The sequence below is a fragment of the Poecile atricapillus genome, chromosome 4 (assembly GCF_030490865.1).
Source record: "Poecile atricapillus isolate bPoeAtr1 chromosome 4, bPoeAtr1.hap1, whole genome shotgun sequence".
NCBI lineage: Eukaryota > Metazoa > Chordata > Aves > Passeriformes > Paridae > Poecile > Poecile atricapillus.
Genome location: NC_081252.1, coordinates 44,504,045 through 44,532,026, shown reverse-complemented (window position 1 = coordinate 44,532,026; position 27,982 = coordinate 44,504,045). Strand labels below are relative to the sequence as shown.

The following is a 27,982-nucleotide window of genomic DNA, read 5'->3' as shown; positions in this document are numbered from 1 at the left end:
TTTATTTTGTGCTGTTCAAATTAATTTGCTATTAAATGTGCTGTCTCTGACCATAGCTTGCGCTTTATCTTTGCAGAAGCGATCTCTTTCGCTTGCTTTTCCAGCTGCACAGCGTCAGTTAAAGGGTAAGGGAGGGGAGAAGAAAAGGGGACGTTCTTGTGGTTCGTTTTTTGTATTTAATCAGAGCCATTCACAGAAAACTACGGAGGAGAGCGCTGGTTCGCTGAATTCTTCGGACGCTGAACTGACTCCAGCAGGGCGAGGCTGCCGCTGTCCCGCCGCTGTCCCGCCGCTGTCCCGCCGCTGTCCCGCCGCTGTCCCGCCGCTGTCCCGCCGCTGTCCCGCCGCTGTCCCGCCGCTGTCCCGCCGCTGTCCCGCCGCTGTCCCGCCGCTGTCCCGCTTCCCGTTCCGGCCGGCGGCTCCTCCCCGCCCCTCCCCTTCCTTCCCGCCGGCGGCGCGCGCGCTTCCAAAGGCGGCGGGAAGCGGGAGGCTCCCTGAGGGGCCGGCCCGGAGGAGATCGGATCCTGCGGCAGCGGAGCCCCGGTACAGGCGTGAGCTGCAGCGTCGCGCTTTATCTTCTTCATATGCACGGCTCACTGATACGTGCTATATACAGCCATCATCCGTACATACATAACCTCTACGGCGGTCTGGGCTGAGGAAGTGGGCTTTACCGCTTTTGGAGTGAGCTGAGCATAATAGTATGAAGTAACAAAAATAGTTTGAACATAGATTTCCCGTTCTCTCCCAAGACGTTAAGAAAGGCGATTTGTATCATTTTCACTAACTTCGTCCTCGGTTTTTTATTCTGCAGCATATACTAAACAGCAAAATGTCCTCAAAGAAGAAAACAAAGAAGAATCATACCAGCTACAAGCTAGAGGTAAGTTTCGCTAGGTTTGGCAGAATCCAAACAGCCAATGTTCTGGTTTTGTAGAGAGAGTGTGCGAAGGAGGGCAAGGTGAAGGGCCTTGAGCGGAAGCCGTGTGAGGAGCGGCTGAGGTCCCTTTGGTCTCTTCAGCTGGAGGCTGAGGAGAAACCTCATCGTGGTCTCAGCTTCCTCACCGAGGGGATTCCTGGGGCAGACACTGGCCTCTTCTCTCGGTGACCAGTGAGGGGACCAAGGGGAGTGCCTGAAAGGTTGAGGTTGGATATTAGAAGTTCTTCACCCAGAGGGTGGTTGGGCACTGGACCAGGCTCCCCAGGGAAGTGGTCACAGCAGCAGCCTGACGGAGCTCAAGGACTGTTCAGACAGTACTCTGTGACTCTTGGGGTGTCCTGTGCAGAGCCTTGTGGATCCCTTCCAGTGCAGGATATTCGGTGATGCTGTGTTGTGCTACTGTGCAGTCGAGGCATTGTCTCTGGAGATGGATGCATAGGGGTTAATGCAGGACTTGGCTTGGCACTGGGAACTGCTGTGCAGTCCCTGCTGGGACAGGCTTGGGGTGCTGGTGTGGGGTTTTCTTTTTCATTTTAGGAGTAGTGCAAAATGGAACATTGACTTTCGAAAAGGCAAAAGTTTAAAAACAGTCTCATAAAAGATAATTTATAGAAAAAGTATGTGTATATTTGATCCTATAATAGAAATGCTGGGGCACTGCTAAGCATTGATAAAATTAAAAAGCCACAGAGGTCAGTCTTTTCTGGTTATAATTCACCTTACAAGTACACACAGAAATTAGTGAGGAAAGTCACTTGCGCATTTTGTGAATGGCACACAACTGTTTCCACAACTGTTTCATAAACTTGTGTCATTCTCCCTTACCCTTCTGCTTTACAGAAGTGTCTCTGTAATCCTTGATTTATAAATTCCACTTTAGTTTTTCAGTTTCTTAAGATGAAAGTAGTTAAATTGGACAAGGGTGGAAATTTCTGGGATATAGAGATGAAAAAAGAAATATTTTAACGCCTGAAAAGAAAAAGACTACAGATCATAGAAAGCAGGTATTAGAGGGTTATAATATTTCTAAGCTTGTACACTTTTATGAAATAAGACAAACTTGCAGTAGAACACAGTATCAAATAGCAGAACATACACATTTTATACCATCACTTCTCTTAGGGGAAAAACCCCACAGCCTGAGACAAAAATATGCTTCCAATCCTTATGCCATAGCTTAGGAGTCAATATAGTTCTGGTTAAGTGTATTTCTAGCCAAATGATCTTGAAATTAATTGTTATACTTAGTCTCAAAAAGATGCATAAAATAGCTGTTAATTTCATACCTATCCAGAGGCACAAAGCCAACTCCAATCTTCGTTGGAAATCACTTTCACTTGAGGAACCAGATGTCTCAAGGATATTGAAGGTAGCAGAAACAAATCAACTTGAGGACCTTAATGATTCCTTTGGTTAGTATTATCTTGAATGTCGTTTAATGTATGATTTTCACAAACCAACCACATAGGCAGACTACTTCAGGTGCTTACCTAGGAAAAGGTTTTGGTTCTTTGCAAGAGAAAGTAATGGAAAGGACAGACAGGTGGGATTTTGTGTTCTTTAATATAATTTAGGAAGTGACAGGAATAATACTGTAGTATGTGCAAATGAAAGTCAGTGGAAAAATGCCAGCTATTCCACGTTTATAGTTTAAATGTAGAATTTCACATAATATTGCAGTTGTGCAATAACATACAGTTAAAAGCCAAAGTTCAATATCTTAATTTATTCTTTATTACATTACACAAATTATGAAGTGACATTTTTGCCATTTTAAGAGTATTCATGGCAGGAAACTTGGACATTTGCAGTTGTTCTGCCATTTTCAGATGTTACTTAAAAAAATCACATTAAGCCATACAATTTTTGGTGAAGGATTAAAACCACTTCCATGCTTTATATTTGACTTGTGTAATGAGGCCTCAATACACAGGAAAAGAATCACTATAGATGGTGTAGGTGCTCCTCTGTGTGGAGTCCTCTGCTATATCTTACCTGTGCATTTTTTTATTTTTTTTAAACCAGTGTAATTAGAAGCTGTAGAGAAAATGTTAAGAGCTATTTCTCAACTGTAATAGTTATTACTCTGAGAAAATTATGGAAATAAAAATGTAACTTGGGAACAGCATTGACAATGAGCTATAAAAAACAATTTAGCAAAAAGAAAAGTTCTTTTCCTTATTTCTGTGGTTTGTATTTAGACTGCAAAAAGGATTCCTGTTGACACTAACGTAAACTAACACAAAAGTTTTGTGGCAGTGTGCTTGAAAAAAGAAATTTATACTGTGGAAGGCATGCTAAACCTTAAATTTCTCAGAGTTCCAATCTATTTTGGTAGCTACCTTCAAGAATTCTACATTTACAAATATTCTGTAGCAGCAGTAATTGCCTTCTCATAGTATCCACTAAGGCAGCTTAAAATTTGTATTAAAAAAAAAAAAGTAGTTGTTTAATTGTGTAGAAGGTTAACGTATGCCATAGCAAAGAGAGAGACTTGAAAGAAACTATAGCAAGTGTTCTGCTTGCTCTATGCCATGTGTACTTGCTGAGCTACCTTTGGTTTGGGTTCATAAAGAAGAAGCAGGTGTATGAGTACAGAAACTATGAAACCTTTCATTATATATTTTTTCATAATCCTCAAAAAATACTAGTAATGAGAACTTATTTTTATTCGTTAGCAAACCACAAATATTCTAGCTAAATGCTTTATGGCTGGCAGAGCACTCTCTTTGCCTTAAAGGATGGGAGCAGTGTTCATAGAGTTTATTTCTTTGTTCTTTATAGATCACCCTTTGCACAGTACTGCTGTGGATGCTTATGGAGAGGAACAGTCACAAAACGAGGCACTCAGTCAAGTTTCGGCACCACAAAGGCAAAACGCAGACAGACGGTCTGGTGGAAAAAAAATAAAATTGTCAGAATTTAATTTAATCTTTAGATTTTTAGATTTACAGGGAAAAGTGTTCTAGTTAAATTATATGTAACAAAAGAAATTATTTTTAAATATTATTATTTTTAAATTTTAGTATATTTCTTGTGTTAAATCAAATTTGGTTTAAATCTGAAATTGTCTTGCTATTTAATTCGAGCTAGAACTTTAATAGTACTTGTATGAGATATAGCTGTACAAAATGTTCCTCAAAACACAAGGTTTTGTGTATGTGGTTGAAGATCGTCCTTCCTCAGAGGGCAGCAGTGTATGTTTTTTCTTTTCCCAGCAAAAAACCACATAGCTCAAAGCCCTCCGATGGTGATGTTCAGAAATTCAACACAGCTGATTCTGAAGAGGAAGCCCTTAAGGAGACTGTGGTACTGAGAATGTTTCATGAGTGTTATCAGTCAATTTAATTTTAGTTTACTTCATGCCATGCCTGCATTAGAGGGTGTCTTAGTACTTAACTGTATCCAAAATAATCAGTCCTCAGAGTATTCCTGTGATGTCGCCAAGTGAAATGCTTAAAGCTACAAGTCATCACACCAACAAGGAATATTATAGCCAGGTGTTCCTGGATCCTGTAGTCTATTCTCTTGCTCGTTTGGGAGTATATTCTTTACTTTTTTCAATTTTCTTCCTCGCATCTAGAATATATGTTCTCGAGGAATGGAATACTAGATGTAATATGAATCCTTTGTACTTGTTTGGTATTGAAGCAAAACAAGTTTATGGGAAAAGAATATTGATAAAATTAATTTTGAATATGTGTTAGAATTAAAAGCCATTCAGTTCTGAATGAGTGTTTTTGAACACTTACTCCACAATTAGTGTAATATGGTTTTGGCCCACTTAGCTGCCAGACATACACCAGGAGTCAACTGCAGGCTCAAGAAAGTAGCCTATGATAAAAGAGATTGTGAAGTAGTTGGAACAAGAGTTTCTTAAGTATTGAAATTTATTGGAATTGTACACTCAGTACAGTGTTAGTCTTCCATCAGTAGGCAGGATGCATGCAGCACCCTTGTACAAGTGCTGTTGTGGTTGTCACAAAGTCATCAAAGTGGAGAAAGGATTGGGAGAATGTGGGTGAAAAGGAATGTAAGCAGGCACTGTTGATAAGAGAAATGTTAATCCTGGGCAATGACTGTGCTGAGCTGAGGTCCTTAAGCTCCTTAGCATATCTCCAGCAGTGACCACTGGGCTGGGACTGCTGGAACAGGCCAAAGGAAACGTTACTGAAGCTTCAGTCAGGAAATGCTTTCTGCATTCTGCCTAATTGTCATCTCTCAGGAGTTTAGATGAGTAAACCTAGGGTTTATTCTGGAAGTTAATCTGCTTTTTGTGTCACAGAAGACTCCAAAAACTACTCAGTTCCAGGCAGAAGAGAGGCAGTCTTCAGAGGAGAATACATCAGATTCTTCTGGTAAAGTACACTTTTCAGAACCCTCAGATAGCTTTTCTTCATCCAAGATCAAAGTTTTTCAATGGTTTTCATTTATGGAATGTAGCAACACACTGCTTCTAGAAATGGGAAGTTTCAGCTTCAGTTTTGGTATAGACCCCCCAGCTTTGATCTCCATGGTTTGCATCCCTGGACTTGCCTGTTCTTCCCCTGAAGGGGTAAAGCATAGGTGTGCATTATACCTTTAAGGAAGCCTGGTTTCCTTTGGAGGGAAGCCTGCAGTCATGGCTATGAAGCTGTAGGAGGTGTCAGTACATTCCTTTGTCTGGAAGCCTGGAGCAGCAGCTGTGGGGCAGAACTTGGAGTGCCCCTGACTGCACAGGACAGCAGTCAGTGTAAAGACCCTTGAGGCAGGGAGCTTCAAGACAGTGGCATTTTTCAGTAGGAAGAAACTGTTCCTTGTGTCATCTTGCTTCCTCTGAACAGAACCCCATCACATTTTAGTACTAGATTTACACTGGGGAGTGTGTGAAGAAATATGGTTTAGCTTTTTGTGGAATTGGTTTATAATAATAATGCAAAATTTAAAGAAATGTATTTGTGTACAGTGGGTTTTTGAGGCATATATGGTATTAATAGAAGAATGTGTACAAATATAAAAGCCCATGTATCTTCGAGTAATGCAAGTTGCAGATGCAGGCTAATAGTTCTTTAACACAAAAAATCATGTCTACAGTACACTATGTAGTTTAATACTTAGTTTACAGATGTGTTTCAGGGCTTGCTTGAATCCATAAAGAATAAGAATTAAGTTACATGTCATTGATCATCCCAGTTCTAAGGTGTTCCCAGGTAAATCTATCACAGTAGCTCAGGCAAAGACAGATTAAATAATTCAAATATTCCTCTTCTCAAATTTCATGTTGAAATACTCATAACTTTTAGGTGGTTATTTTGATGATGGGCACAAGAGTTTTTCTATTGTTTTACAATGCGTACCTGAATTGTGCAATGCTTATGTTCATTTTGTTGTTCCAGTGGATAGCCCACATTCTGTACAGGTTTGGTGTCCCAAAGAGCTGAAGAGAACTCCTAAAGATATTACAGAACTGGATGTTGTTCTGGCCAAAGTTGAGAAGATAGCAGCAAATTACAGGTAAATATTCTGCTTTCCCATGACTGGATATTCAAAGTTTTAAAAATAAATGCCTGTGGTTTTGCTAATGGACTGTCCTTTAGGAATCAGTATTGCATGGTTACATTCTAATGTTAATGATTATTAAGTATCTATGATACAAATATTGCTTCACATGTGATCTTGTCATGGTTTCCAGGGAATTGATATTTTTCCAAACATGAACAGCACATCTCAACTGATAATCTTCAAGGTAGAAGTGAAGCTATTGCTAGTATATGAAAGATCTGCAGTTGTCTATCTGCTTAACTTGGGGTTTTATTTGTTAGCCAAAAGAAGGGTTTTGGATGAGATTTCCCCTTTACTAAACCAAATGTGTTTTGTCCCTCTGACTTCTCCAGACAAAGCATAGAATCAAACATTGGCAGAAAGGCTATCAATGACTTCTCTTCTGCTTTCAAGGACCAAATCACTGACCTTGTAAGTACACCAGGAATAAAATCAACTTTGTGGTCAAAATACCTATGGTTTTATATTGCCCTTTACACATTCATTTTACAAGCTGTAAGTTTCCAATCTCTTGTCAGTATAAGTAATACGAAAACACAATTTGTTGTGTGCAGGCTTTCACAAGAATTGCCTCTAGAGACAACACTGCTGTCACGCAAGTACTTTGCCAAATTGTCACCTTTTGAGAATAGGGAAGCATCCAATAATCCTGAAGTGTTTGTCATATCTAAATCATTATGTAGTAAAACCGGTGAGCTGCATAATTTAAATGAGCATACAGCTATATCAAACACTGTTTTAAAATCTTATTGACTGGAATTTTAAAAGGTTGATTTAATTTTTGTGCTGTCTCAGTGCCTTCTGAGTAAGGCCTCTAATATATTCCAGGGAAGATCATCCTTTTTTAATTAACATTTTGAACATAACTGTAAGTGTAAGATATTCAAGTACCATCTGGACATAATCCTGTGCCATCCTCTAGGATGACCCTGCTTGAGCAGGGAGGTTGGACCAGAAGACCCCCTGTGGTCCCTTCCAACCTGAGCCTTTCTGTGATTTATTGTCTGGAAAGATTAAGGTGATTATGATGAGTAAAATGAATTCAAAACTCTGCAGAAATTGTGCCAAGTACAATGGCTGAGTACTAAAGCTATAGTTCTGAGTGGTTCATTAGAAATAACAAGTGTTGGAATTACCAATTTTATACATCTATATGAAGGTACAGAAAAATTAAGGTAGATATTATTACAGGAATTGGTACAAGGAGTATTACTTGCACTAACTCCTTTTGTGCAAGTGATTTTCCTCTGGAAGGAGAGAGGAAAGAATACACAACCGGGGATGTCCCTTTGAACCAGGGTTGGGGTTTTTTTAATAAAAAACCAACTTTTTATGTTATTCCAAAGTAACTCTTGCAGCCATGTTTTTAGGAGGATAGTGATGAACTCAACCTGTAATTCTTCTTCTCTCTAGATAGCAGGAGTCCAGGAATTAAAGAATATAAAGAAAAAAAATGCTAAGGTAAATACATCCATATTAGCTAGATTGTACAGCGTATAGTTGTGGGCATTGGAGAGTCAAGAACTTGACTGGAAGAGAGAAAATAATTGACAGAAAGGTGTACTGTACTCAGAATCAACTGCACAAACAGAAGTTAGGGAACCACCAGAGTTTTTTTGGAAAAGATCTGAGTAAATGTGATAGATTGCAAACTCCAGATGTATATTGCTATATGATGTAAAAAGAATGAATGCACATTAGGATGGGTAAGACTGATGCATGTCAATTACTCTCCTGGCTTATTGGTTTGGTTTTTTTCAATGAGTAATGGTGAGGCTTCTGAAGAGCCAGTTAAATAATGACAGCTAACATTAAAGAAACATAAATTAATATAAAATCTAGGAGAGCAGCAAAGATAGCAGCCTGTGAGGATAGAATTGGATTGCTTAATTTAAAAAAGGGAAGTCTCAGGCAGCTGCATTCCCTAAACAGAATTTTTGTTCAGAGGAAGACAGTTCCTCTCTTCATTTATAGTGAGTAATAGTTAGCTGAAAATACAATGGGAATGTTGACAGAAGGAGGCACTAGTGTAAGGGCAGAAAAACATTGTAGTGGTTTCATCAGGGAGAGGTGAATGCCCTACAGAAGAGAGATTTAAGAGAAGCTTAGGCACTGTCTGGATTTCTGCCCAAATTAACATCTGCAAAGTTTTCAATAGCAAAATAGCTTTAACAAATAGAGTCAACATAAAGCTTATCCTGGGAAGTAGCAATTAATATGCTGAAGTCTGGTTGACTTGAGGTGATACAGTAAACTGCTCTGCAGTTTAAAATGAAAATTCACAGCCACTCAGATTTATCCTTAGTTTTCTTCGTGGACATTTGTTTAAAATTAAACTTTTAGTTGCTAAATTTGATTTTATGATGGGTTTTGTGGGTTTTTTTTTTATTGTATGTCATATTAAAGCTTACTTAGTTATGGCTGCCATCCTGAACATACGTTCTTATTAATTTGCATTTTTAAACCTGAAATCTCCTAGAGTTCATAATGTTTCAAATCAAAATGTCACAAACTCCTTGTTTGATTGTAAATCCAATGTTTCTTAAGAACAATTGTGGATGGAGATTAGAGTTTGACATTTTAAACAGCTTTAAATTGTTTAAAATACAGATGTAAAATATGGCAGTTTATCAGGTCTGGTATCTCAGAATCTTCCACAATGACAATCAGCATAAAACCTCAGAGAAGAAAAGGGCAATGAGATTTGAGTTGCTTGCCTTTGAAGTTTTAGAAACTGTTTCACAGACTTTGCTCGCTTTTTTCTTTTCAGGCAATAACAAACATCAAAAAGAAAAGGCAGCAACTGGTGCAACTCAGAGAAGAGCTAATTGGGTGTGTTTCTAATGATGCACAATAATAGCCTGAAGAACTTAAGGAGTTTGGTATTTTGTAACTTGGAAGGAAAAGTAATTTTTTTTTGTTCTCTCATTTTATTTTGATGAAATTACCACTGTCTTGCTTTTTGTTTTTACAAAAGCTCATAATAATCACTTTGGTACATATTTCAGTTGCCTAGACAGTTCTTCTTTCAAGTTCTCCTAGCTAACACTGGGAGGGTGTTTCACACCATATGTTCTTAGGAACAACACCAGTGTTATGATTTGAATTGCAAAAGTGCTGGATCATAAATAACAAAGATGATAGAGGACTTGTTTGGTTTTGAGCTGGAAGATTGTATTTTACCTCTGCAGGTCAGCAGGTTTGTTTCCTTTTCATATGGCCACACAATTCCCCTTCTCTAACTTGGCATTAATCTTTAGTATCATTTATATACACAACACAGGATTGATGTGGTTGGAAGAAGGGTTGGAAGAACCATTAGACTTCCCCAAATCCCTTGAGCTGCTAGAGACAAGCTTTATGCTGAAGCTGCATTTAACATACACCCTGTAAAGTAACTGTAGAAAACCATGGGCTTGGATTCACAAAAACAGAGTCAAAACCTTTTCTCTATGGCCATGAGAGGTGTTTTTCTTTGTAGTACTGTGGACAAACTTTGCTCAGAGAACTATTTGAAGCCCCTGACAGCTGTCTTCACATTTTTATATGTTGTGTTTTAATCCTTTGATCATTTTAAGAAAGCTTTTTTTCTGCAACCCTGTTGGATGAAAATCACTGTTGGTGCTCATTTTTGGAGTGTTATTTTAATGGATCAAGCACTCCAGTTTATTTAGCAGAGGTGTAGGTAGTTTGTAGATCCTGAATATGCTTCAGCATAAGAACTGAACTGAGCTTGCAGGCATGGGTGTGCAGAAGCAGAACACCTTGTATTTAAGAAACTACACTTAAAAACCTTAAATGTTTGAGAGTGGCTACATTGTCAGACTCAAAAGAGGGGTTTGGTTCTTTTTGGTGGATTTGATCTCATGCCTCTATTTAATATGCTTGTTCTACCTAAGCACTATTCCATAGTAACCTATGTTTCTTATTTCTGAGCAGCCTTTTAAAAATTCCTTCAGAGGAAATAAGGTCATAGCTATTCATGCAAGAAATATGCAGATCTTGCAAAGTCTTGATCTTTTTTCAGAGCTGAACCACAACTGACACAACTACAAAGAGAATATGCTGAGGTACAGGAAAGGAAATCTTCCTTGAGGCAAACAATTGAATTAATTACTGATTTAAGAGAGATACAGCAAGACTGTTTGGACTACAGAGAAGAAAACCCTAAAGAAAAAGTGGAAGTAAGTACATATTCTGCCTGTGTTTCAGTTTTCTAAGTGTTTCTTATTTTAATTTATGAAATTTATTTATTTACATCTCTTAAGTAGCAGTATTCTGTTCATTGTCTTTGTGGGAACAACTTGAGAATCACTGCTGAACTGTAGTTTTTCATTAGTGGTTTTGGTCTCATGTTAAAAGCTGAACTATTGCAGAGAAGATTCTGTGGTCTTGCTCTCAGTATCCAGGAATTCAAAGGACATACAAATGAAACAGTTGTCCTTAGTTGTAACTTCTTTATAGAAATTAAAGATTAACAGTGGGACAGAAGTAATTAATTTTTTGTGTTGTTATTGTTCAAAAGTAGGGAAAGCCCTGGCACTTCCGTGTAAGATATTTAATGCTGAGAACAGCGCTGGTATTTCATGACCAGAGTAACATCTCATGTAGCCTTAGAACATGTTCCTGTTTGCCCAGGTGTTTTCTGTGGACAAGGCTTACACACCAGCCATGTGAAAGGGAAATCCTCACATTTCAGAAGACTCTGATTTTGATCATTGTTCACTTTTAAAGGTCATGTTCCGCCATTTTAGACAGAGGAAAAATAAATACTGATATGTAAGTGATCTTTCAAAGAGTTTAAAAATATTGCCTTGTAATCTTATTTCCTTATCAACAGTATGGAATTTCCAGCCTCCCTGCTCTTCTGGTGGAGTCTCAGAGAATTCTAGGAGCAGAAAGGCACTTTGAGAGTATCAATATGAAACTGGAAGAAGCTCTGGCTGTAGAAAAAGAGCAGAGATCAAAGAAAAATTAAGTGTCTTTTTAAGACTTTCAGACATTCAGAAAGAACAGTTATTAGAATTGTCAGTGCTTAAAGCTTGTTTAATCATTGTTACTCTATTTTATTTCAGTGTTTAAAAGCAGTCAACAACTTAGAGATTGTATCTTATTGTCAAATAGTCTCAGAATATCAATGAAAGGAAAAGACAACCACAGTTAATAAAACTTTGCTGTACTCTGAACACTGTTGGGTGTTAATCTTGTGCTATTAAAATAATCTTGAGCAGAATATATTTGTAAAGAGACTCTGGTTGAACAAAGATGAATAAACAAATCTTTTTATTGAATCTGCATTTGAAATATATTACTTCATCTCATATATGGAAATAAGAAGTCTGTTTTGTTGGCTTCTCAATAAAACTTGGACATACAAATAATAGAAACTGTACAGCAAAGAGTGCTAAAAGTGCTAAGCTTGGAGCAGCATTCATGATGAGTTTTTAGTCTAGTTCTCTTCAGCCCCCCACGTAATCTTCCGTGATCTCCTCAGGCCTGCTGCAGTTCACCCAGGCACTCCATTCTTCATCCTACAGCTCTGGAGTGGTGCTTGTGAACTACCCCGCAGGACCTTTCACACCAGCGCCACACAAGTGTCATTCATTGCTGGCCAGGCCTGTGCTTAGCTGCCTTCTTTAGTGTAGAGATCCTCTTTCCTTAAAGCTTCCAGAAGAACTTCATCCGGGATTTCTTCCATAGCATAATTCAGACTATCATCTGCAGCTTCAGCTAGTTCCACATCTTCAGCAGCTTCTTGGAAACAGGCATCATCACTTGTGTTTTCCCACTCACTGTCTGCAAACAGGAAGTCTTGAGACCAGCTGTTCTCTGGAGATACTGAGCTTTTTGACAAGTCTGACGCACTAGGATGTGGATTTACATTTCCTTCTGTGTTCCCCCTGTCATCCATTAGCGTGGACTCTTCTTCCTTTGAGAAACAAGAACACTACTTACTCCATATACAAATACTCTTCACACCTTTAATTGCTCTGCAAGTTGAAGGTTTGTGCTGTCACATAGAATGGATACTGCAGAAAGCTGCCCATCACAAGAAGATTTTCCAGCATGTTCATGTATAGCCACATTAACCTGTGGAAGCTATTTTAATAGGAGTAGAAATGTGCCGCTTTTCTAGCACCCTACAAGTAGCCTGTTGAATACAGCTTCATAAAATAATACAAGGTTAAGACTAACTTAAGTCTGTTCAGAGATACTGTCAGGACCTGAAAATACAGTTAAATGACACTTTCTGTGAAATAACACTAATAGCTATTGATGAGGTGCTTGACTAGCACTTAATGTGCCATTCTGCTGTATTATATTTAGAGCTGTACAATTTAAAAGTAAATTTAAAAGTTAAAAAAATGCCAATACTTATTGCTTAAGCAGTGGAAAAACTTGTAGGTTCAGGGCGTAGCACTATCAGGTCAGTTTAAATATTGTGCCTGTTTGGGGAAATTGCTGCTTTCATACGGTAAAATGGAGAGAAATGAATTTCAGGAATGAGGGTCGCTGACATATATTTGACTCTGACTTAGGTGTTCCAGAAGCAGTTTTATTTTACCTTGCATGAAGTCAGACATGCACAGCAGAGCTAAACTTGGGCAGTTTTTCTGTTCTGCACCTGGTGTTGCCTTGTGGCTTAGACACTGGGAACTGCTGTTCACATCAGAACAGAAAAAATCTTTAGTCCCAGGTGAAGTTAGACAATTCCAGTAACTTAGCATTACTGGAGAACTTGAAAAGGAATATATGGAGCTACCACACCAGCACAGCTGCTCTGGGGACCTCTTCTATACCACTGTACCAGGATGTGGAGCTCTCCCAGCAGACTGGGATGTTAGTGGGAATATCCAAGGATTTCCAGAGCCTCACAAGAACTTTAGCATCTCGATAGGACCAAAACATACCTCTTTGAAAAGAGATGGGAGGCATATCCCAGGCGGTAATGGAAAACCTAAATCAAATATAAGACATTAATTAAAGTTAACATTCCAAAAAGTATTAAGTATAATTGAGATCACAGGCTACATACTTTGTGATTTGAAGTTCTGTTCTCTGCAGACAGGATCGTGACACTTTTGATACCAGACTTCATTCTTTAGATCTACCAGAATCCTAAGAATGAAATTATTTTGTTTTTTAGTAACAGTATGTAAATTAAGTGAATTCATACAGTTAGAAATTCTATCACTAAATGAACAGGTTTTATTTGTCCTCAGCTATGGCCATTGCTTTCATACTCTTGGCATACTTACTACATACTTTTGTACAATTTTTAGTAAACTTCAGGTTTCTTAAGTTTAAAGAAGGAAGTTTTAAGACTAACATCTGAAAGTGAAATTTAGTCAACTTCATTACATTAAGCTTGGAAGAAAAAGTCAGCATATTAAGATTAGCATATGGGACTTAACTGTAAGATAAGATTTTGTTGCTGCTTCTGTTACAAATAGTTTCATTATAAAAGCCACATAAAGACACTCTTTTCTGTCAAATGATTAGGCCGCCCAGCTTTTTCAACTGTGCTTTAGAGACACCAAACTTCAAGCAACTCTCTTGAGAAACAGCAAGTTCATCCAGCTGTGGGGTTTTTTGAACATCCTTGTTTCTCAGAAATACATTCCTTATGTTTCAGTGATTTAAAATGTTACATAAAATAATTTTTAAGTTAAAATATTTATACTAATTATACTGTAATTCTAATATAATCTAAAAAACTGACTTTCCATTATTTGTTTTGCTAAAACTATAGGAAATCCGAGTCCTTATAGAGTCACTAGCAAAATTCATCTTGACTCGTGTCAGGAATTACCATTCTAAAATGGCAATTCTCAATTATTAAAATGACAAGAGTAATTTTAATAACATAAGAAAGTAATTTAAGATGCATTATAAATTAATTCAAAAGCAGGCTGCTTGCTTTCTTATTTTTCAGCTTCCTAGCTGGGAAGTACCAAAACATAGTACAGTTTAATAGCTTTAACATACTCTGACTTTCACATTAGCATCTTCAGGTGTATATTTTAAATCCCACAAAGATTACTTCATAGAATTATTAGAAATAAAAGTCTAGTTATCACAACTTGGGGAGTGGGGATAAATAGTTTCTTTGGTTTTTTGGGGGTCTTTTTTGTAATTAAAACATTGTATTCCCACAGAGCAAGACAGCAGAAATCGTAACAACTGCTGATTCTATCCATAAGTGTTTTTTCAGCATTTCTAGAGAATAACAGTTGAACAGGAAAACAAATAAAGCTGTTTTCAACTGAAAGTTAAAGAACATACATTATATTGTTACTTTTGTGAGCTCTTCCGATATTTTCACACCAACGGTAACCAGAAATATCATAAATAAGTAGTTCTTTGAGAGAGAAGTAACTCCACTGTCGTATCCCTGGGGAAAAAAAAATAGTTCTTTAAATTCTTTAGAAATAGTGCTGCAGAAGACTCATTTGTAAATAGTAAGGTGGTCTCTTTACCTCCTTGTAGCCCATCTTTATTAACCAAAGAACGAACAAAATTATCGATTTCTGGGTATGGCGAACCCTGGTAACCTTCCATGGGATCTGTTAAACCAAAGGCCACAAATATACACTGTTAGAGGGTTTGCCACTGTAATATGCCATTGTACACACTATATAGACCATAGGCAGAAAATGTACATGAATCACATCACACCCTTAGATAGAATCTGGGAGAAAGCCACTGTTAACTTTCTTGTAGATCTTTAAAGTGCCACCCCCAAGGTGCAGAGGGAGCTGGGACAAAGCAGGACAGCTGTGGGTACAGGAAGGGGGGGTCAGTGGCATTCAGGTGCTGCAGAGATGTACTCTGCCCCCTGCAGAAGGAGAGCTGAAGAAGGGCCCTCCTAGAAGTTATTAGGTGTACAAGTCACAGAACATCTAAGTTAAGAGTATTTTCTTTCTATGCAGTAGAAAAGGCTTGAGGTACCTCTGCTGCTTCTGTTAGTTTTACTGTTTAAAAAAGCAGATATTTTTCTCTCCTCCTCTGAAAAGCCAGATGACAGAACTTCTATGTCATCACTTGCTCTGAAGAAAGTAGAGAATACAAAGAGAATATGATTCTTACAGCATAACAGAACAATACAACTCACTGTACATCCCACAGCTCCGGGTCCAAGGTGGGCCAGGAGACCTCCAGAGGTCCCTGCCAACCTTGACCAGCCTGTGATTCGCTGTGCACCTTTCCCTGTCTCTGGAGCACTTTCCCTTCTGGCCCTGGCAGCTCCCCTGACTCCCACCACAGCACAGGGGTTCCTCTTCCCCAACAGCAACATTTGGTTCCTTGCCAAAGTCCCAGGACACACCCATTTAACAACTGCTGGTCCACACTCCCACAGCAAGATGTGCTCTAGATGTAGTATTTATGCAAATATACCCTTCAAAAGGTTTATCTCTTTTCTCTCTACAATGTACTGCTTTTCCTTGCCATATTGCTAACTGCAAGCCAGATGCTCACAGAAGTCTAAATTCAACACAGCAGAATTTCTCATCCATATTTATGGTGGATTCAGCTGACGACTATGAGCTGAATACACTCTGTGGTTTATTGGCATCAGTTCAGGATAATGAACAGTTCATGATATAAAACCTGAAATCAGAACAAATACATGTTTTCAATAAAAATATTAATACTATTTTAACCTTTCTGCTACAGCAATGCTTACGATCTTCTTAAGATTAGGTATGACATACCAAAGGTTTAGATTAGATATAGAAAACTTGACTATTGTCTGTACAAGTACCCAACCTACAGATGGGTCTGTACCAAATAGGAAATCTGGTATGCAAGGAAACACGAACAGATACCTTTTTTATTTCTTATGCCACTTTAAAAAATATTCAGACTTCTCCTATTTAACTGACTAAAAATATGTAAGTTTTGCTTCCAGAACTACACAGAATCTGACCAAACTTAATAATGTTTATGTTTTGCCATTTTGAGTGTGGATAGTGAAATGAGGCACAATTTAGAAGCTGTATCACTTTTGAAGGCAGGTTTAACGAATGAACAAGACTCACAAGAAATTTTTTTCTTCAAAACCAAGAAATTCTACTAGGAACTCCTAAATTACACTGTAACAATGTTATTTGAATAATTACTTATTCATATAAGTTATTTGTAACTGCTACAGGAGAATTATCATTAAAATACCATACATTTGACTGTAATTAAATCATTACCCAATGTTGCAGATTAAAGAGGAAAGAAAATATGCTTCTTCCAAGGAAACATCCTTTTCACACTTGGGGATAAACTTATTATCCTCTGCTATCTTCAGAATCACATTTTTTCCTGCTTTTGATGACTTATACATCCGGAAATTTCTATTCTTTGTATAAACCCCTACAGAAAAACAGATATTTCTTAACACAGCAGTGTGGCTAGGATTTAAGACGCTGATCACTTGCAAATTAAACAATTTTCCTTGGGCCCAGCTAAGAGTCTTATGAATGCACAAAAACTCTTACTGGCTGACTCACATCCCATAGAAAAAAATGCAAAAAAGCAAGATCATGCACACTTTTGCATTACAGAATAATTAAGACAAATGCTCAACACCTCTACGTAGGCATTTTAATCATTCTGACATAATTGTTAGAAGTTCCCCTTCAATACAGGAAATGGGTTCTTTCACAATAACTTTGTGAAATACAACTGAGCCCAAAAAGCTGCACAATTATTTTAACCAGAAACAACTTAATCCAACTTTCTGTTTTCTGTGGAATGTTTCACAACTTTTCTAAGGCATACATCAGGAAAAATTAATTCCAATCTCAAAAACCATGATCAGGTATCTTAACATTGCAAAATCTAATAATGGATTGAGAAGGAGAGTTTTATTTGCAGGTTGCATTTGATTTTCAAGCATTTGATTTTCATGAAGAGAAAAGCGCTTAGAGAGCTCATATACAAGAAGAGTACAAGAAAAGCACCACAAAGCTTTCTGTCACTGCAGCCTGAAGATATAATTCATTATGTCAGCAACTTTGACTTTAGCTTTCAAATTTTGAGGTAATGTGTATAACATAAATATTGAGGATGGTTAATTTTGGGAAATTAACATAAAATTCTTAAAAAGTGAGCTAGGAAACAAACTGTTTTTATTTGAATTCCATTCACAAATATGCTTGAAAGAATTTTGAACAGTAGGTGAAAGTAACCCGCTGACTCAGTAACAGAGAAGCCTACTGTAGCCTACTTTGGGATTACATTTCAATAGATCAGATATACTGAAGAGGCCTGTAATAAAAGTGATCCTGACTTCCACGAGAAGAATTTGAAGTAATGGGGGTTCTTCAGAAGGGTGTGAGGAAAAAACCCAAGGTAAAGTCCTGAAATGTGTAGCACATTGCTGTGCAAAAGTGTGCTAAGCTATTTTCATTTCCCTGAGATAAGACAAAAAGCAAAAGAAGCAGATATGAAGTTAAAGAAGGGTGGAACTTTCATACTCTTGTTTGATTATGGGTGTTGTGCTCCTGGAGATTTGCAACATTTTAATACCATGAACAGGCTATGCCCAGCTGGGCCATGAAGTGCCCAACCCAAAATTTTTGTTACTCCATCACTGAAAGCTAAAAGCTGCCATTACAAACAGGGAAAGAAGGCTCAATTTATACTTGTAGAAGAATACAGAAAGCCATGCCTGTAAGACTTGTTCCTTTATTAAGCAGCTTCTAATTCAACTGAAATAACAAAAATGCAATATATGCCATCCTCTTTTAATTCAAAATGGGAGCACTAAGCCCTTAAGGGAGAAAAAAACTAGTCTTGTGTGGAAAGAATTAGGAAGAAAAGGAATTTAAACTTCAGAACAAAATAATTAAATGTAGTAAGAGAAGTTCTACAGACCATGAATCTAAGGTTCCTTTAAGGATCCACTTACGATCACAGTTTCAACATGTTTTTAAAGCCTGACCACAGGGACAACAGTAAGAACCCCACTGTTCTTACTCTCTGTAATCAAAAGGAACATTTCATTCTTAACCTTTGTTGCATCCCAAAAAGGTTTTAAAACACTCATATTTACCTAGATCCACAAAAAGCTGCTGGTTGCCTTCTTTATTGTTTACTATTAGGAAGGAAAAATCCAAATTTTCTCCCTGGTGTGGCATTTCCATATCCTTTGTTTCATGAGCAGCGGCTGGCCAGTCTTTAGAATCATCTTCAACAGCTGTGAGGTTTGTAAGACAGCCATCTAATCCAACTCCTGCAGAACACTGGAAAACATGCCCTGCTTCCTCTGCTGGAATCACAGCAGCTCTACTCTCCATTAATCTTATGGCAGGCTGCAAAATGGTTCTCACAAAGTTACCTTAAAAACAACAAAAAAGGCCAGAAGCAAGTAACATCATCTGTGAGTCAAGAAAGAACTTAAGAGAGTTTCTGTGCAAACATTTTTCAGAACAGCTAAGATGGAAGAGGTTGAAGTTCAGGGTCTTTTTAGCCCTTTTGGATCTTTTGAACAACCCACTGTATAAAATGTTTCTGGCCAGTGACAGAAACCAATGCCTTGCAAGAATTTGTACTAAATGTCTTTTAAAAAAAACCAAAAAACGAAATATTAACAAGGTCAGATTTAGGATTCTGAAAAGGTTGTGATTGTCCCCATCACAACTGCTTTCCCTAATTTCACTTTCAGAATGACTGAAATGTTTACTTGCAGCTTCATGGTGTATTTACTGATGTAAGAGCTTGACCAAAGTTTACTCAACAAATTACTTTCACAGAAGTATTTTGTATGACTTTTCAAACTCAATTGAAAAGTTGTATTGTAATTCAACTCCCATTGTATCTCCAGGCTGTGCTAGATTGTAACCAAAGACAGACAAATAAAAACCATTGCCAAATCACTTCCAGGGAGAAAGCAAGAGAATAGAAAAAATACATAAGTGAGAAAAAACCTATGAAGTGGAAGGAATACTGGCAAGAATGATTCTGCAGTTGTTGGATGTTCCATGGGGAACATGAATGAATATGAAATACGGTTCCTCCCATGCTACATATCAGCAGAATGACTCAGCATATCAAGCATCAAAATCATCATCACCCTCATAATTGATTACAGGACTACTGGGGCACACAAATGAGTCAAGACAACCCGAAACTGGCAATTCTCTGTGTTTTGAGTTGCCATACCTGAGAAATCCCAATTTACATAAACAATTAAAATTGCTTTCAGCTTTCTCTTTACCATGTTTATGCACAAGTGGCTTGAAATCATCTCTGTCCTGCCCTTTTGACAATGTGCTGAGCAGAAATTAACTGTATTTAGAGCAAAAACCAGAAGCTTTAATTGTTAAGACTGACATTAATCTGAAAAATAAAGGTGTTGTAGACTTGCCAGTTTCATATAAATCAGTATTTTTGTAAATAAAACACGAAGGTGCAAAAAAAGTTACATTTTTGCAAACACACATGCTAATTATAGGAAAATAAAGTAGAAGATGAGAAAAAAATGAGGCCTAATGAAATAGAGAGTAATTATGTGTATGCTGGGAATACATATTTGTTTCCACATATGATTCCATTAAAATAGATACTCATATGGGAGATGGCACTGTATAAAGTCAAACCCTCACTTTTTATTTCTAGGTGTAAGAGAAAAGAACACACTTACCAACATGAGCATTATCCTTAAATACAGTCTTTTGGGGTAGAAATATTAAGTGCCGACTAAATTTTTCTTCAGTACTGGAATCCAAGTTCAAGACATCTTTTGATGAACAATTTACATCATAAAGTTCTTTTAATTTTTGGCTGACAAGCTGAAAGTATAAATATTAATTATGTTGTTTTACTCTAGTAGTTGTATCTATAAAACCTAATACAAATTCAGATTCTACATTTTTCCCAAGCTATTTCTTTTCCTCATTTTGAGCATACAATTAATTTAATTCAAATTAATCCATATCAAGTTTTAACCAAGTTTGACACAGACTCTATTTCCTTAAATATGCAAGTCACTCAACTAACAGCGATAAGCTGAGAAGACTTCCAGTTCTCAGGTCAAAGTCTGGTTAGGAGGGTTTACCCTGCAGGCTGTTTTCTACCACACAGCAGTTCACACCCACAGTGACAATGTTTGTAATGCAAGCTCACCGGGAGTGGAAGATGGAGGCTCTCACAATATAAAGGAGCTAATTCACTGGTTATGATTTGGCTAATTCATTGGTATGACCCAATAAACAGTAACTAAGCAGAAAACATATTTCACTCGAAATTAGCTCTAAATAAACCCTTTATAAACCAAGGTACTGATTACTCATGCTTAGGACCGGGACTCAGAACCTAAAGAACTAAAAACTTTGGGTTTTAGCAGCTCAGATCCCCCACCCAGCAAATCCAAAATCCTCTTCTTAACCTGAGGAATCTCTACATTTCAGAGCTGATCCACAATGGATAAAGTCCTCCAGATTCTGTATCAATGGAAGGTTCTTTATGAAGGAATTACCTCAATCGTCTTTTACTTTTGTTCACTTCTAACTAGAGACACATAGGTTAAAAAAGTCTCACAGACATCCACTCTCAATGAGATTTTATTAACAGAAGATATTCTTCTAAAAACATATGAATGCCATATTGAACTTGCAGAGAGCTCGTTTACAAAAAAAAAAAATTGCCACAAAATGGAAACTGCACTATTTAATAAAATCAATAATTAGCAAAGGTATTTAATTTTAGGTACCAAATTGGTAAATGCAGTCACATGATGCTCTCTACATCATCACTTAACTAAATTATAATGAACTGTCACCTAAAGAAACTTTCAGGACAGATTTATCTAAGCCTTGATATACGACTGCACCACTAGGCAAAGGGAATGAACTGAGGAATATATGTATGGAACTTTTACTGATGCTACTTTAAAGAAACATTCCTTCAGTTTTACAGCTTTGAAGTGGCAGAGCATATAAAACAATCTTCAAAAGTAAACTTACCATGTGAATACAAACTTACTGTGAATACAAACAGTCCAATAGCCATCATTATTTATTTTTGTCTCTCAGTAAAATTTTCAGTCCCTCACTTTGACTAAACCCTTGCTTTAACTAAAACAGTATTTTTTTTAAATTAAAAATAATCACTGGGTCTGCAAGTCTTTTAATTTTACTATAACATAATCAAGATAAAGTGGTAAGTACTTTGGTTTCATACTAAATTAACAACAAATTCATATTCATCCACAGCATGACATTGCTCCAGTTTACCTCAATTAACTTCTTGACCATACTCTTGCCATCTGCATCAGGATTTGCTGGTTTGTAAAACTCCAAATCAAAATAAAGTTTGCAAGCATCTTTTGCAGGAATTACTTCATAGCAATGCATAAGACTTGTTTTGCAATCTTTGCTAAGGAAAAACAAAAACAAATCACAACCTCTCATGATAAACATTATGAGCATGCTAATCAGTTGCAAACAAGGATCCCACATATTTTATTCTGCAGTCAATCACCCATATTAAAAAAATGTAGTAGCCTTATAATGCTTTGAAAAGTTTGTAACTAACATCAGCATCAAATATCAACAAAGATTATTTGCCTGGCCTAGAATTTAATTTTGTAAAGCATTCTCCTCTCTATAACCCCCACCAGGCTTACAATACATACAGAAATGTTGAGAATTTAAAAACTACAGAAACTACAGTAAAAAAATATAAGTTATATCTCATATGTCTTTAGCACAAAGAAAGAGTTATATCGACTTTTTTCTAACTAAATTAAAAAAATAATCTCATTGTCAGTTTGAGAAAAAAAATCAGGCTTTATGTACAGAAATTGCCTCAGATTTCTTTCACTTCATAGCCAAATGCTTTATTGTAAAAGAAAGAAATGGGGGGAAAAGTTCAGCACATGATAAAATTGTCAATACTTGGAACTACATCATGCAAATGCAAACCCATAAATCAGTTTCCAGACATCTGCATGAACGCCCACTGAAACTGCTCTATGACTGGTCAGAGAAGTATGTTTTTGTCATGTGTTAGTATGATCCCCTGGGGAAAGCTGACAGCAAAACCAAATCTACCCTTAATAAATTTCACTTCAACAGAGTACTTAATTCACAGGAAATAATGGCATTCTACTACTCAAAAGAAAGTAGAAACCTGCTGTAGAATATATTGTTTTATCCTCATGGAGACTTTTCCCATTGCCAAGATGAAAGCTCAGGTAACCCATTTACAGCTCTGTGCTGCTCAGAGCAGCAGATGGCTCCTGGGAATACCATCCAGTGACAGCTATCATAGGTAGGATATCCAGTGTACCACTAACTTTTAGTAACATACAGGGTACCTTCTCAAATACTCACGTGTAATAAAACCAAAGCTCTTTATACGTTGTCACAAGGTAAAACCTCTGTCCACTCTGGGTGTTTTTTTCCAAAGCAAACACGTGAACATCCTTTTAAAATAAATAGATTGAATTTTTTTTTTGTTAGTTTCATTCAAAAAACCAGTTTAAATCTTCATAAGTTCCTCCTTGGCATCAGTTAAAGGTTAATAAATACTAGAGAACTATAAACAGATCACTTATCCTTTTCCATGCTCAGTAGCATCTAGTTTTAAATCATTCTGATTTCAGTTACATGGGTAAAACTTTGAAGCTTTTCTTTGTTGTGCAGTAATGTAAATTGTTTTCTCTGTAAACTCTTGGCTCTTTCTGATCAATATCAAGTGCATCTATAGGGTGGAGGAAAAATATCCTGAAAGGAGCAGCCTCATGGACATGATGGCAGTATAAGCTTTAAGGGCAAATATTCTTCAGACATTATTATGTTGTTTAGATCCAAAAATGGAAATCTGAGAAGAAAGTAGAAAAAAAACTACTGCCAAGCCAGTGAGAACCTGTTTTGGAAAACTAGCTGTCAGGACTACTTAAACACCTGAAACAGCATGGAGAAAAACACAATACTTCCTTGAAAAATAGCAATCAATTAGAAAAGTATTAAACTGAAAACAGAGGATACCTTTCATACAATATTTATTTGGCTAATCACTTCTAATCATCTGAACTTGCTACTCAGATGCCACTGGAGAGTTGTATTGTTTTTATTTAGTCTATGTCTCTTCTTTATCTCTTTTTCTTCCTCTTTCTTTTCCTCCTCTTTCTTCCTACTCAATTCTCACTACCTTCCCATTCTCCTGCCCACCCTGACAGCTTGTTCATCTTGAGAAGGAACAAATTTATCACTACAATGTTCACTTTTACTGTTTGAAGTTAACACCATATATCAACTTGTATGCTAGAACAGAACTAGTACTTCTTAGAGATACCTCCAGTGCAACATGACCTACAAAGATAAAATAAAAACCTTGCTTTTTCAGGACTGGGAAGGAAAAGATCTTGCAAACTGATAAAGACTTCACTGCCAACAGCAATTTAAAATTATATTCAATCCTGAAAGTATATAAAGAGTAGAGACATTCACCTAACACATAATATACCTCATTGCAGGTTTTTACATAACTAAAAGCTTCAGCCTGTCGAGAAAATATTTTCCAAACAGAGGATGGCATAGAGGGCTTGGACAGTCTTGGTTTATAAACTGTAGGAAGAGGATTTCTTTCATAATGAGATGCTAGTTCTTCCACTTTCTTCAGTCTTTCTTGCCATTTTCTCTTCATTTCTCCTAAAACAATTACAAATAGTCCAATCAATACCAATCTATTTGCAAGGCAATTTTAATCTGAGTATATCCTGTATGCCTCACTGATTTTGATTCTGGTTCTATTGAATGTAATTTACTAATTAACTGGGAGTAGCCAACATTCCAAATCACCACCCAACCTTACTACAATACTCATTTTAATATTAAATGTCTCTACACTGTTTTGGAAGTACAAGAGCTTCATATTAACACATCTTATCAAAGATAAATGCAACAGAATAAAGAAAGTGAAAAGAAGCGAAAGATGGCCTAGGAATTTTCATTTTTGTCTACAGAATAGCATTACGGTCCTCGGAAAGTATACAGACTTGACTAGGCACGTAATGTTAGTAGGGAGTAAAAAAATACTAAAAGTGAAAAAATACTAAGAGTAAAAAAAATTTTTGCTTTATTGTTAGGGTGACAAATGAGGTAATTAATTTGTATGTATAGTACAATACTTGAGTTCATAGGAGGAATTAAGACTTCAGTAACTTCAGCTCCAAGGTTTGTATCTCAAAGAACTGAAATCCAAAATGAGGGCTCCATTCTCCACTGCCAACCTTTGCTATTGATCAGTGATACTTTCACCTGCTTTAAAAACTCATGCACTTTTCACAACCTTAAAACAGCAATCTTATCTCTTTTCAAGAAATAGAACCATGCAATAACCCTTGTTATCGTGAAACCTTTAAGCTTCTAGTTCCATAAAGCAATCCAAATGCTGTAAAGTAATGCAGTGAAGCCTAAGCACACATATGTACAATTATCTGTAAGTGGAACACCTGCACATCAGTAAAAAGCACTGCCAGGAAACTGTGAAACAGAGGAAGAGAAGCAAGAAGTAACAAACATGAAGGGAAATCTTGTTCTGCTCAGCACAACCACTTAGTTCTCCTAACAGCCCCTGGGTTGCAGTGAAAGATAAAAATGAAACTGAGTGTACTGAAAAGTATTCAAACCTTTAACAAGCTAGATAAAAATGAAACTGAGCGTACTGAAAAGTATTCAAACCTTTAACAAGCTGGATCCACAAGGCAAATTTAAGTATTTAAATATTCTTGTGGGGCCCCGAAGCCCAAATTTTAGATCCTTTCATTCCCCCTCCAAGTTTTCCACAGCAAAAGTTCCTGGACACTTACCCTTCTGCCCATTGTTCTAAGCCTGCCAATGTCTTGATAGTCAGTGCCTGTGTCAAGTCTAAGTAATAGAATGTATTTTCTCTAACAGGGATCAAACATATTATCTCTATCCCCCTTGTCCATCTTCTGAACTGTGCATTTTCTTCACTCCCTTTTTATAATCTTAGCTCCTTCTCTGGGAATGAAAAGTTAGATTATAGATAGCAACCAGTATTTCTCAGAAGTGCTGACAAAACTTTCAGTTTCATTTTGGTGCTGTTGGCTGTAAATTAACTGGGTGCAAAAGACATGCCTACATCAGCACTTTCCACAAGTTAACCATTAAAAAAGGAAGGCAAAGGAGAAGCCCCACAATTCTCTATTAATTTTAAACATTCTAGTTATATCAGGCTGTATTTTTGCAGAAACACAGCTGGGAGGATACCTGAACCTGGGAGAAGATTGATGACCCTTACTTTAAACTGAAACCTATCCATGCTTCTTGCAGCCCAAACACTTGGTCTCCCAGGAGTCCAACGTGTCTGTTCAAGGCAATTTCAATTCCTGTGTGAACTATAACACAATACATCTATTTAGAGCACATACATACAGTTAACATTTACAGACCAGCCCTCTGACTTTGGGAAACTCTCACTTCATCTTCCTCTCTTATGCCCCACCACAAGTAAGGGCAATACTTATTTTTGTTTGACTTGACTGAAAGAAATTTTGTCACCAACATGTTTGGACTTCAGTGTTACTGATTCAGCAGGATGACTGCATGGTGAGCCTGTAAAAATGTCTCCTGAGCAATGACTTACAGAACTATTTCATTTTCTCTATTTTATGGAAGACTACTTCTCTGTTTACTCCTCATGATAACGACAAAACATATTACCCACACCTGCTGACAACTGAAGCTGAGACACGCAAATCAACTGTTACTCAAAATAACGTTACACATGTTTCCTGGCCAGTGTGTATCATGCAACATAGCTCCATGGCAGAATTCATGGTCCTTGACACAAATAAATCCATGAGATTTTCTCCCAGCTACTGATTCAACCTTAGAACACATTAAATTCCTAAATGTTAGTGAAAATTAGCTTAGACATCTTTATACTGAGCTGACGAGTGGCATATTAATAAACACTACTCACCTTCCCTCAACAACAAAAAATTTTCATCTTGCCCTCCTGATAGAGGAAGTGGCCTCTACAATTACAGAACAATGGAATGGCTCAGGTTGGAAGGGACCACAGTGTATCACCTGGTCCAACCTCCCTGCTCAAGCAGGGTCATCCTAGAGCACTTGGCACAGGACTGTGTCCAGTTGGTTCCTGAGTATCTCCAGTGGGAGAGACTCCACAATCCCTCCGGACTACCTGTTCCAGTATGCAATCTGCTCCTTAAATTAAGACTGCAAGTGCAAAATTCAGTACGTGGGACCTGGTGGTAGGACCTCAAAAAGCAGGGTAATACCTGTTATGAGGAACTGGAATACATAGTTTCCAATGTATCTGACTTCTGCTAGTGAAGGTCGATGAAACTAACTGACCTGATGATGAAGCCCAAATCAGCCCTCAGCATCAGAGCGCTGCTGTGCAAAGCAGCTCTGTGGGCAGCCAGGGACAGTCACCATGCAGGTGGGTGAAAACCCTGCCCAAGGGAAGGTCCTGCCGTGGCAAACTCACCCACGGGTATCTCACTCACTGAGGTCAGGAGGGGGCTGCTCATTTAGTAATTGACCCCACAGATTACTCGAGCTGGCCATTTCCTTTACCAACCCCCATTCTACCAGAATTACGGAATATTCTGAGCTGGAAGGATCATCTAACCCAAAGATTCTCCCAGCCCTGCACACGACCATCTCCAAAAGCCACACTATGTGCCTGAGAACATTGTCCAAACTTCTTGAGCTCTGTCAGGCTGGTGCCGTGACCACTTCCCTGGAAGCCTGTTCCAGCGCCCAACCCCCCTCAGGGTGAAAAACCTTTCCCTAATATCCAACCTCAACCTCCTCTGACACAGCTTCAGGCCATTCCCTTGGGTCCTGTCACTGGTCACCACAGAGAAGAGATCAGTGCCTGACCCTGCACTTTCCCTCGTGAGGATGCTGAAGACCACAAGGAGGCCTCCCCTCAGTCTCCTCCAGGCTGAACGGGCACAGTGACCTCAGCCGCTCCTCAAAGGGCTTCCCCTCAAAGCCCTTCGCCATCCTCATAGCTCTCCTTTGGACGCTCTGTAACAACTTTATATCCTTCTTACCTTGTCGTGCCCAAAACCGCACACAGCACTTAATATAAGGCCGCACCTCATATTGTAACACAGCGTAAATGTACCAGAATAGCACATTTGTTTCAGCAGACAGAGGAACTCGAGCAACAGCGCAAACCTCGAGGTTTGGATTACACCATTGACACCCAAGAACAGCAAGGACAGCCCTACCCTGCTCACCGCTCAGAGCCCACAGGGAGCGGTGGTTCAAGTGGCCCGCCATAGGGCCCGGCCCGGCGGGCTCCGCCGGCACAGCAGAGCAGAGCAGAGCAGAGCAGAGCAGCCAGCCCGTGCCTCCTCAGCCTCGCCTCGCACGTCTCCCTCCGTGCCGGGAACGGCCCGCAGGGCCGAGCCCCCCTTGTCCGCGCCGCTTACGGCCAGGGCCCGCTCCCCGCCGCCATTGGGGCGGGCCGCCCGCCCTGCGCGGGGCG

General features: G+C 38.2%; 2 protein-coding genes across 17 annotated transcripts; one reads left to right on the top strand and one right to left on the bottom strand.

Annotated features, from left to right (window-relative positions):
• The first annotated feature begins 443 nt into the window (after positions 1–443).
• On the top strand, positions 444–11,772 carry CENPU (centromere protein U). 10 transcript variants are annotated; one of them, XM_058838494.1, is made up of 12 exons: positions 444–708; positions 815–883; positions 2,199–2,352; positions 3,725–3,854; positions 4,159–4,249; positions 5,226–5,298; positions 6,316–6,433; positions 6,814–6,892; positions 7,895–7,942; positions 9,252–9,313; positions 10,509–10,665; positions 11,322–11,772. In XM_058838494.1, the coding sequence occupies exons 2-12, from the start codon at positions 833–835 to the stop codon at positions 11,457–11,459; spliced, it is 1,101 nt and encodes a 366-aa protein (XP_058694477.1). In that variant the 5' UTR covers positions 444–708; positions 815–832; the 3' UTR covers positions 11,460–11,772. The 10 variants fall into 10 exon arrangements, with proteins under 10 accessions (XP_058694477.1, XP_058694483.1, XP_058694478.1 ...); XM_058838500.1 differs by having other exon boundaries at positions 466–543; positions 2,235–2,352; XM_058838495.1 differs by having other exon boundaries at positions 466–543.
• On the bottom strand, positions 11,748–27,977 carry PRIMPOL (primase and DNA directed polymerase). 7 transcript variants are annotated; one of them, XM_058838487.1, is made up of 13 exons: positions 27,846–27,977; positions 23,951–24,135; positions 22,816–22,907; positions 21,715–21,856; positions 20,124–20,271; positions 18,534–18,818; positions 16,687–16,849; positions 15,434–15,531; positions 14,962–15,048; positions 14,768–14,876; positions 13,518–13,600; positions 13,393–13,439; positions 11,748–12,410 (listed from the first exon to the last, which is right to left on the bottom strand). In XM_058838487.1, the coding sequence occupies exons 2-13, from the start codon at positions 24,128–24,130 to the stop codon at positions 12,105–12,107; spliced, it is 1,740 nt and encodes a 579-aa protein (XP_058694470.1). In that variant the 5' UTR covers positions 24,131–24,135; positions 27,846–27,977; the 3' UTR covers positions 11,748–12,104. The 7 variants fall into 7 exon arrangements, with proteins under 7 accessions (XP_058694470.1, XP_058694467.1, XP_058694469.1 ...); XM_058838484.1 differs by having other exon boundaries at positions 27,723–27,971; XM_058838486.1 differs by having other exon boundaries at positions 27,732–27,971.
• Positions 27,978–27,982: the final 5 nt, after the last annotated feature.